The 11,403-nt window shown below is 40.6% G+C and overlaps 1 protein-coding gene across 1 annotated transcript; it reads right to left on the bottom strand.

The window, feature by feature from the left end:
* Window positions 1-6,940: 6,940 nt before the first annotated feature.
* On the bottom strand, window positions 6,941-10,859 carry C8H15orf48 (chromosome 8 C15orf48 homolog). The gene is made up of 5 exons (XM_065688729.1): window positions 10,719-10,859; window positions 10,570-10,630; window positions 10,182-10,270; window positions 9,374-9,434; window positions 6,941-8,695 (listed from the first exon to the last, which is right to left on the bottom strand). Exons 1-5 carry the CDS (start codon window positions 10,784-10,786, stop codon window positions 8,627-8,629), a joined length of 348 nt encoding a protein of 115 aa, XP_065544801.1. The 5' UTR covers window positions 10,787-10,859; the 3' UTR covers window positions 6,941-8,626.
* Window positions 10,860-11,403: the final 544 nt, after the last annotated feature.

Raw genomic sequence — 11,403 nt, forward strand, 5'->3', positions numbered from 1 at the left:
ACAACCTGCTTGGACTTGCCATGGAACAAAGGCCAAGTCATATAACAAAAAATTTAGAAGAAAGTAACTCTCTGCATATCAAAAGTTAAAGGGCCATGTGTAGTAAGCTGTAAATGAAGATATGTTTTAGATACACTCACTTGTGGATAGCTATGCAGGACATCACATTGTGTTCGATCTTGTAAAGCAGTAGATTGTTCCACACAGGCTTACTACATTTGAAGTTGTTCTGGGTGAAGGACTGACAAAAGAGGTAGTCTCTATTTTTAGCTGTCAGAGCTAGAAAGAAGCAGCTCACAGATGAGGAGTAATAACAAAATTAAATCTTACTAAGATGCCCACCAACTGCTATGGCTAAATAAGGGAATTCATACTGCAGTATTACTATTTTTTTTCTTTAAGAGTTCATACTTTCCTGACAACACAAGGTGTGTTTGTGTACAAAAAAGAAGGAGGGAAGCAAACAGATAAAACCATGTCGCATGGGTACTGCAGATAGCAACTGAGAAAGATCAGACTCCAAGATGTGACCATGAAGCCAACTACAGAGCATACTAATATTTCTGGACCAAATTGTGGTGGTCACAAAGGAAGTCAATACCAGTTTTATTTACAGACTTTTGTACAGTTCAACTAGGATGTCTGACGACTGGTTTCACAATAATTTTACTCTTAAGCAAGGTATGTTTTACCCACCTTGCCTATGCCACACACATTCCCTGCTGATGTTAAGGGAAAAAAAAGCCAACCAATTAAACAGCAAACAGCCCCACCACAAACAAAAAAAGAAAAAAAAAAGATTGGAGCATTGCCCCATCTCCCTTCTTTGTTGGGTTGCCATATTTTCTTTTATCTGTTCAGTGAAGAAGGAAAATGTCCAGGAGGTAAAAAGAGGTATGGTACATCTGGGGTACAGGCAAACACACTGCGAGGATTTCTAAAAACAGATAGGAAGGTCAAACACTTTGGTTCTCTATCAAGTGAATCCAACTATAACTTCAGTGGCAATTTTGTTTATTTAAAGCACATATCTGCAGAGGATGGATACCTTTGTCCTTTACACCTATCAAGAAGTGATACACTCAGCACGTACCTCAAACAGAAACTTCCATGTATTACCCTGCTTTGCATGTTACAAAAGCTTCCTTTTTGAACTAATACACATACAGGAACTTGAGCAAAGACGTGCCTGATTCCTGAATGCTTGCATTTCTCTCAAGAGAAAGAATTCTCAAAAACCATGTACTAGTACATACCACTAGTATGTAGTGGTACACAACCACTGCAAGTTTTATTACATTAATTCCATGCCTCCATGAAATCAGTATAAAAACATTCCCATAACTTCAGACTCATTTTCTTTTACATCTACTTTGTATTACATATAACATTAAAATTATAGCTAAGTTTGGCAATGAGGCTATGAACAGAACTGCAGGGTCATTATGACTAGGATCTTGCTGTATATTTCTGCTTTTGGGAACAAGTCCTTAAGCCAAATTCTGTCTTCTGACCATAGCATGTTTCATTCAAAGCACTTTGCGGGAGCAAAAATAAACACAGCAAAGGCAGCATAAAGCTCATGTATTTAATACTGCTAACAGCATTGGCAGCATAAAGCTAACAGTCAAAAAATATTCTGGCTTTACTGAATTATAAAAGAAGTCATATGGCAAGAGAGAGAGATGCTTCATTAAGTGAAACATTAGCTTTAATAGAAAAAATAGCTCTCTCTTTGTTTTGATGTAGTGAATTAGTGACTTATTACAAGTAGATGACTCCACTTTTCTTTGGCAAACTGATAAGATTTTTCTGTTACTACCAGGAACTATAACTAATCTGGATTTTCTGCATTCACTTCCTTGTTTGTGCAGCAGCATGAAATCTCATAAAGGATGGTGCTAATTAGTTACCTGCCTAGTGCAAATACATTTATTTCAATTAAAGAAATTACACACAACAGGAAATCAAGAGTGAAAAAGTTTTGCTGAAGCTGAAAGCTTAAACATATTTATTTACACTTAAGAAGTTTTTCAAACTTGTGTGGCTTTCTGACCTCTCAACTCATCTGTTTGCATGCATCGGTACCCCATTTGCCCTCTATATATCATACATGTATCACTGCTGAAATAAACTGCATCTGTTAATGCATCACATTCACTCCACATAAATTAGGCAATTAAAAATCCACATATTCTACAAGGCTGAAGCAGGAAGACAAAGCAGCCTAGCTTTTCACAGACACTGTGCTGTTAACAATCCATGTAACTATCTAGCAGGGCTGAGGTGCACATCCCTCGCTTACACCTCATAACGCACATCAGTCCTTTGTGAAGATGAAACATAGCTCTGTGTAAAAGGCCAATGAGCCCACAAGTCACTAGCAGTGCACATCTGGTCTACCAGAACAGACTGGTATTTGGCATGAGAATACAGAAGAGTAAAATGATAGAAACAGCTTGAACCAGTGTTCCAGAGAACAGCTGTAACCATGAAGGGGGATGGCAGACACCTCTGCTTTGTGAATGCATCACCTATATATTCCTTTAGACAATGCTGCCTGGATTGCTACAGAACCCTGCCTGGTCCCAACAGTCTGTTTTTGGTGCTGTATCTCACCGACTTTTCCTCCCAAGGCCTTAAATCCTCAATTTGCCACTGTCTGGTAACAACAGTGTCTGTGCAGAATTCCCACTCACTTCACCAAGGAATTCTGCTTTAAAATCAATTGCTGTGATGAAGTCACAAGCTTAAGACCTATGATCTCCTGCCCCTCCTTCAGCAACACTGGGGTCAGTGAAGTCGGCAAGTCTGCCTGAATGAGGGCTAAGTCAGTTTGAGCCTTAAAGAAATTAAATTTTCCAATTCACTCAAAAAGAAAGATAAAACACACAGATGAAAAAGCTTTTTCACAGCCACTGCCTGGACTGCCACTATCACAGACTGCAAGGTTACAGGAATCACAGAGATTTTCAGTGTTTAGGATTAAAAACTGCCAGGCCACTTCAAACTTGGAGTTACAAAACATGAACAAGTTATTTTGCCATGTTCTGGTAAGGAAACAACCAGATGAATCAACTTTCAGTAACAGAACAGACCTTACTGAAAACATGATGTATTTTGAAAGAAGTGGGTAAAGAACAGTATCCCCTAATATTATTATCATTGACATGACCTTTATTTTTCTGCAGTAGTATAATTAAGCCATAGCTTTCAGTGGAATGGACCCTGTTAACAATTCTTAAGAAAAACTGCAAATGTTTTTATGCAAGTCTGTTGAAAGCCAATGCATGCTTATCTAGATAACCTGAATTTCTATTTAATATTTGTCAAAATTGAAAGACAATTCTTAAGCATTTACTGTTATCTATGAATATACTGAAAACCTACAGACTTCTGCTTTAAGAGTTCACAGCCTTACTACACAACCTTACTGTTATTAGTAAGGCTCCTCTTTCAATAAAAGACAGCACTATGGTGCATTTATTACAGTATCGTCAGCATAAAAAAAGCAAAGCAGAACAGGGGAGAGGGAGAAAGAAGGAAACATTACAAGCAGGACCCTCTTTGCTTAACTCTGAATTTACATCACCAGCCTAACTTTATTCTGATCTACCCACTTTACATATTTAACTTTCTAGAACACAGTGCAGGTGTGCTAAGAAATAACAGTAGAAATAAATTAGGCCAAGAAAATTTTAAGGTTTGCTGATGTGTTAGTTTAAGTGGGCAAGACACAAAGAGATACTTGGCAAGAACAGATGTGTCAGCAAATGAAAGAAGGAAGGAGTGTCAGTAGAAAACAGGGAGAAGGGTGAGAGAGATGGAAAGCAAGTAATACCAGAAGCTAGTATAGTCCTGATCAGATGTTTCAAGTTGAAGAGTGTGATTTTTCTGCTGCCTGACAGCTGGTAAAACTGGAAGTACATTTATCTGAAGTTTAACAGACATGCACAAACACTTCTTAAACCTTACAGAAACAAAGTCACAAAGATGACTAGCTTTACCTGAGAAGCGTTGCATCACGAAGTTCGTATTCGTGCACAACGCCGTGTTATCCATGGTCAGAGCTTGACCAAGAACAGCTGAATGGTGCTGTCACCAGGATGGTTTCTCACCCACCAAGCCCAGCTCCAAGGCACAGCACCACACATGTAAGATGCACCACAGCCCACAGCACCCATGCAATGCACTGGGACAAGCCTTTCAAGTCTTAGATGCAGAGAAAACCAAAACCAAACCAAACCAAACCTTCTGTGCACACTCCCATTACCAGCTGATGAGGGTTTTTCAAAATTAATGCTCTAGACTGGCAACATCAGCCAATATATGGCCTATATCCTGACATCCAAATTATTTGTAGGGCTCACCTTTCCCATACAGCTCCACAACAACTAAAGCTATGCCATCCCTGACACCTGAGCTACAGTTCCCTTACAACTCCCTCATTTGCCACACAGACAGATCCTCACCGGGCACGCTGCTGATCTAGGCAGCACACCGCCACAGAAAGGGAGCTCAGCTCCCCCTGCCACACACCTGGAAACAGGACCCTGACACAAAACCCGGAGTGGGAGGCGTGCTTTGCTCGTACCTGATCTCTTGGTGAGAGACCTCCTCCCCGCTGCAGCGACCAGCGCTGCTGCCGGCTCGCAGGCTTCAGGCGGATCCCACGGGAGCCCTCGCAGCAATGCCCGCGGGGCTGGCTCGCCCCCCTCGGCTGCCGGGACGTGCAGGAACCGCCTCACCGCGCTCCTCTGCGGCGGCCCGGGGGGAAATGGAACCTTGCGCCAAAGCAAGCCCCCTCCTGCCCCGCGGCGGCCCGGCCGCCTCGCGCTCCCTCCCCGCCGCGGTGAGGCTCGGGGCGCTGACGGGACCGGGGCGCCCATCCCGCCCTTTTCACTCATCATGGCTCAATTTGCCACAGGCCCCGGCCTGCCCGTCCTGTATGAGGGGCCCTGGGGAGCCCTGCAGGGCAGCTCTGGGCAGAATGCACAGGTAACAAGGTTATCTAAAAGTAAAAGCTAATTACACCCCAATACTTCGGTCATTAAGTCAAGGTACAGCATAAATAGGTTTGGTAAAGCCTCCATGAAGTGTGTGGTAAAGGTGTGTGATCCTCAATCAGGGTGAGGCCCATAGGAGACTGGCTGTGTGGACTGCATGTCCACTCACTGTGGATGTCCTCTGCAGGGTGCAGTTAGCGGTAGTGGGTGTTTTACTATTGGCAATAGCTTTCAGCAAACACTCTGCCCACTCTCTATTCACATCAGGACCTGAAGGCCAGCAGTTAGTCCATCTGTAGTGCCCGGAGTTCGCTTCATTGCTAACACCTTTTTATTTCCATTTTAGTCACAGCTTTAGGTGATCTCGTTACCTTGTGTGCTCCCTGTATGGCAGGGATGTGCTGTACAGCAAGGACTATGGACAGAGAACTAAAACTGTTGAATAGCATGGCCATGTTTGTTTAATCTGAAAGCTTTTCTGGGAGATGTCCAACACCAAATATTGGTCAGATGCAATGAATCATTCCCATTACTTGTGTTTGTTTTCTACAGCTAGTCCTAAGACAACAACCCTCTGCACTGAGACAGATGACAACCACAGGATGAACAATTTCCTTTAATGACTGCATCAGGCCCCTCTGTAAGTTACTATTTTCAACAGAAACCACACGCCCCAATGAAATAACTAGTCAGTTGAGTACTATACTAATAGCAACCTGCAGCAGCAAAATGCAGTGGGTAGGGGGCATCAGACAGAAAAATGCTGACACCAGGGCTATTGTACGTAAAGAAAACCAAATGGGAAACAACACAGCTCTTGGCTAACTGTGACAACACAAGTTCTGTGGTTCAGGCCTTTAAGTACTATTTTAAGAACAAAAAAAAAAAGTTATTTATTAATAATTACATGTATACTGCAGAAAGCAACCTTCTGTTCTTCCAGAAAGCTGTTTACAAGTATACTGCTTTAATGCAATTGGCTTTTGAAAAGCATGACCATAGATTCTAATGATATATTTCTAATGGCAATTAGAATCACTCAACAAACACTTCTAATGGTTTCTAATCTATATTTGACAAATGTAACAAGCCAGTAAGCACTTTAGCTTTGTAATTCATATAAAGTTGGAAGTTGTATAGTTCCATGGAAAAGTACTAAAGAGGGTGCGCAAAGATAGTGATTGTTTAAAAACCAAAACAAAATGAAGAACAAAATGGAGCAGGAGGGAAAATAGAACAGTTTGGAGAGAAGTAAAAAAGTTGTTAAACAATTTCAGCGGCCTCTAAATTGTCCATGGAATAAAAAGTCAGGGGTTGGAGTAACACATGACATGGAAATCTTATTGTTCTCATAAAAGCTCATAAAATTCAGCCAGTTAAGTCTTTAATGTCTTAACTGATGTTAGTAGAATAAGGAAATAATTTGTATATTGCTTTATAGTTTTATGTTGAATAGTTGAGGGAGGAGATACAGTAATTGCTCTTAGCTTGCTCTACTTAAAAAACACTCATTTATGCAGGAGCAAGATTATTTGCAGGAGTCCAAGAACAAATAAAATTGTCCCGAGAACAATTCATTTGTTCAGCATTTTATAATCCTTTTGAAGAGCATGAAAATATTTTGATTTCTCACATTATGTGAAAACTCTCCCCACAAATCTATACTAACAAAAAAAGCAACTAGTAACACAAAACATTCCACTACCTTAGGACAGATGAGGGAAGCAACACCCATAACCCATAGCAATCATGCTGCTTAATGCTGTAATGGAGGACACCACTGAAAAGTACTTGAGTAAAAAAAAACCCAAAAAACAAAAAACCAAAAAACAAACAAACAAAAAAAGGCAAAAAAACACCCTCAAACCCTAACACACTTATTTCCCTAATGCTGACAGATACTTGGTCACAGTACATACAGACCATACAAGTAGTTTACTGAAGAACAAGCTATTTTAATTCATTAATCAATTCAGAACACACTTTTTGTTTTGATACAATCCAACAGAAATACAGAATAACTTACAGAAAATACTTAAAAATATTTCTATTAAAATACTTGAACTTGTATTCTTCTGAGCCCTGGATTCCTGTGGTTATATGCTGTCCAATCATCTTGTAATATCATTCCTTAAAACGAAAGCTATGAATGTATTCGGAAGTCTTGTAGTTCCTCTTACTCTAAAGCATAAGACACTGCTGAGTCATCCTTACTTGATATTTACGCTGCATCTGCACACAAGTATGGGATAACTTTTTTTTTTCCTCAGCATCAATAAATCTTAAGTAAACTTAAAGCTCCTGAAGTCAAACCACCTTAAAATTCAGGAGACAGCTTTACTAAGCTAAGTTGTCTACGCTGCACCAGAGTAACCTAAAGCACTTCCTTATTACTCACAGGGACTTTTTCCAGTTAGCAGTTGTTTCACTTTTGCTTTCTTCCCCACAGAAAGGAACATGCATTCTGAACACCTGTTGTTAAAGAAACTGTAGTATATTGTGAAACTGCTTGGAAGGGGACACATACAGAAAATATCCACAAAAGGACTGTTGTACCATTGGATATATGTATTGCCTCATTAATGTACTGGGGGTCTGCCCCATGACATTCCTACCCTGGCCAACCCCTAAGAAAACACAGAGTCTTAAAGCAGAACTGGCTCTTCACAGAGCCATTCCTAACTTAATCTGTTATTTTCTCTTTGTTAAAGCAGATGTCCCCAATAGCATATATCTAGAAATGCTTAAAAGTATTGTTAATGGTGCAGCTCATTTAAGCTTCCACATGAAACACCTTGCACAAGAAGAATTAACATTATGTAATTAATTTTGGATAATGCTCATTTCCAAACTCTAGTAACTTTTTCTAAATTGAAACATGAACAGTATTTAAATACAACAGAAATTACCTCATTTCCAGTTCCCTTTTACTCATGCTTAATTCTGATGTTCTAATCCTATAATCTCAAATACACCATAAATAACCTACTGGACTCCTCAATGAATTAAGATGAGTGCATGTATAAGTTTTAATATTAGCAGTCAAACATCAGTTTTGACTTTAACAGTCATCACATCTAACACAGAAAACAAACGCTAATATACTTTATGACCACATACGTTGCCATACAAAGACATCCTCTGGCTATGATGACTATTTGGTCAGTATAAAGCATTGAAATACAGCATAGAGTGGGAGCAGATCAGGAATCCCAATTTAGAAGGGCTTTTGGGTAATCTCCATTTATCAAATTTTCATGGAATGTTGTAAAGATGTAATTTTAAAATATATTTAAAATATATACAACATTAATGTTTTTGAGAAAACCAATATTCCACACAAAGTGTGAAGGCTTTTCCAGCTATAATTAACATCTGAATAGTCAACATTTGACATCAATGCCCACAGAAAATCAATTATTTGAGACAGATTTTTGGACTGCATGTTGCATGCCAGCTTCTAAAGAGATATGGAACTCCTCATCCAGATTCCAAAAAAATGTGGGGAGCCCCTAAAAATGTAGCAGAAGCATTTCCGCACACTGATTTCAGTAGTCAAGTTTGTGCAGAAGTGGTTCCACTAGATTCATAGGGTACCTTTTTGAGGCAACAGAAACTTGTTACTTCGTAAGCTTTTTGACACTTTCCAGCTCTTCTATAGGTTTCCATTTCTGACGGACTGTTAATAGCTGCAAGAAATTAACAGGAAAATATCAGTGAAATTAGCAAAATCCCCTCATATCATGCATCAACTTATCCACAAAGGATTTCTAGTAGCTTTACATTTTCACTTCAGAAGCAAACAAAAATGGCAGCTAATGACCTATTTAATAATCTGTTGAACAAAATCACTTGGATATTAAATAACTGATAATTAAAACAGTTTTATTTTTCTTTTTCCTAGATGCTATTCTAAAATAAGATTTTTTCCTTCAGGCTGCAGTACTCAAAACATTCTTAGGCAATTTTGTAATTCAGTAACAAGGCATTAATGATCATTTCCTCTATATTCTGAATTTCCATTGTTATCAATGGAATTGAGTAAATGGATATTGCAGGGAGCAGGTGCAGGATATGAACCAGAAGTACACCATAAATTCATGATCAGACCTAGAATGTAACAGCTTTATCCCCTTTATTAAGTAATACAGGGAAGATAATTTATGTGAAGTAATAAATTAAGCAGTTAGTGCTACTTTTAAATAGACACACATCAGCTTAGCATTTGTATTGTTCTTCAGGTTTTCTAATTATTTTTTTTAATTTTATATATTATTATATTTTGCTAGATTTTCCACATTTAAAAAATACTCATTGTGTTGAAAATGTATGTTATTTGCATTGACTATATTATTTGTACAAATTACCTTCTGAGGCTTGGTAGCATCAACAGTTTCCCATGGTTCTGGATTGCTACTCTTGTTAATGCTTTAAGAGAAGATAAAGCAAAACAGGTATTATGTTTTAGGGTGTAATCTTGCATATATGTTTCCTATAAGAGCTGTCTACTGTCAGTAGAACTCTTAATGTAAGTAAATAGTTCCCTGAAACACAAGTTTACAGCTTTGGGCATTTATATTTTAATATAAATAATGTCTTGCTTTATTTGTGGCTTCCAAATCACCAAACAAGCCAACATTGTTCAAGTAGGTATTATCATAAGGGAAGCAAGCTGAAAAATCAAAACTGAACAAGGACACAAAAGACAAAGGGGATTCTTACCCTGGCAGGCAAAATACCTATTCCTATCACTTTGAATATAGAAGTTCCCAAAAGAGTATAGGAGTTAGCTCCAATTATTAGCCAAGTCATTACAATATTAAATTATTCTAAGTTCATATTGTCAAACATTCTTCATATACAAGCCAACAGCCTGGTTGCAACGTATGTGCATGCCATCCAACTATCCTGATTAGTGGAAATTCTTTATAAGCACATTTAAAAGCTATTACAACTAAAGCAAATAATATAATTATTAAATCTAGTTATGAAATAATTCAGAATATGCTTTAAATTAATGAAATTCTTCAGTATTTACAATCTGCAGTATCTTAATTGTTATTAGGAGTCTGGAACATCCATATGGCACTTTTTTGGTACAAAACATGATGGTCAAACACCTCTGTTGAACAAAAGAAGGTTAGGGTGAACTCCAAGCAGTAAGTTTTTGCTTACATCACATCAGATTTGCAGAATAGGGAATAGATGGAAAAAGAGAATGCCCCAATAGCTGCGAAGGATATTATTCCAGCCAGGGGAATGAGCTGAAAGACACAAAACAGAGACAAAAGTTGAACTAGTGTCCTGCCTATGGAGCCATGAGTAAGGGGAGTGAGGGCTCCAAGCAGTGAGATGGGATTAGCTCTTCAGGTGTGCGAGCTGCACATTACCGCTCACACACTTCAGCTCCAGGGCATGACTCGCAACCCGCGTACCTCCCTTGCCATCCCCAGCTCCTCTATAAACCGCTGATTATTAAATGCCAACCCGTGTGCCTGCTGGAGCCAGCTGCATTCCCCAGCCAAGAGGGTTATCTCAGAACCAACGCCTATGACAAACTTACTTCTGTTTTTGTTTTGATTATGTGGAAGAAGCTCGTTTTCATTATCGCGGCAGCCGCGGACCTGTAACAAACGGCTCTCCGTTACGGCGCCCCGGGACGGGACCCCCTGCCTGCGGTACCCGAGGGAGAAGGCACGACGCCTCCGTTACCTGGCAGGCACACGGGGAGCGGCAGCGCTGCCGAAAGGCTCAACGCTGGCGAGCCCTGCGCTCCGCATTATATACGCGCAGCCCCGCCGCTGAGCGCGGCCCGTACTCCAGGTCACGTAGGCGGGACAACGCCCGCCGCGCAGCACCCCGCAGGCAGGGCGCCCCCCAACGGCCGGAGCGAGCAGCGCCGCCCCGCGGCGTGCCAGTCCTCCACGGGGAACTGCGGAGTGGACTCGTTTTCTCCAGCAGCGCCTCCGCTCCCTGCTGTGGCACTACTGAACTTTGCTTCTCCATTCGTCCTTCATCTTCGTGTTTGTCTCTTTATCCAGGCAGCTGCCTAAAGAACAAGGTATCGAGGCAAAAGCACAGGCAAGGCGCGTTCAGTGGCCAGGAGACTGATGTCCGTTTTCCTGCAAGGGCAGCTCCAGCCAGGCCCAGGCCACAGCCACTCTATTGTGTTACGCAGCTCCTACCTTCCCAGTGCCCCTGGCTGAGAACTCCCACTAGGGGCAGGCTGGAGGTGCGTGGTGCCTGCAGACAACTCCTGTAAACCAGCTTCTCCCTTTCCCTCTTGCCCACTGTAAAGCATTAAAACGAAGGAGAGGTTTCCCTTACTGCATACTCTGGCTGGCTCCCCATAGCAAGAAAGGAACACAGTAGGCACAATTTGTTCCACTGGTCCTTC

This window comes from Lathamus discolor, chromosome 8 (assembly GCF_037157495.1).
Source record: "Lathamus discolor isolate bLatDis1 chromosome 8, bLatDis1.hap1, whole genome shotgun sequence".
Lineage (NCBI taxonomy): Eukaryota > Metazoa > Chordata > Aves > Psittaciformes > Psittacidae > Lathamus > Lathamus discolor.

What these genes read in the sequence shown, in the direction of transcription:
- C8H15orf48 (XM_065688729.1), bottom strand. Translation starts at nt 10,786, where the DNA reads ATGCGGAGCGCAGGGCTCGCCAGCGTTGAGCCTTTCGGCAGCGCTGCC. An exon ending in TAATCAAAACAAAAACAGAA is followed by an intron (nt 10,271 to 10,569) that starts GTAAGTTTGTCA and finishes TGTGTCTTTCAG; the next exon opens with CTCATTCCCCTGGCTGGAAT. An exon ending in ATGCTACCAAGCCTCAGAAG is followed by an intron (nt 8,696 to 9,373) that starts GTAATTTGTACA and finishes AATTTCTTGCAG; the next exon opens with CTATTAACAGTCCGTCAGAA.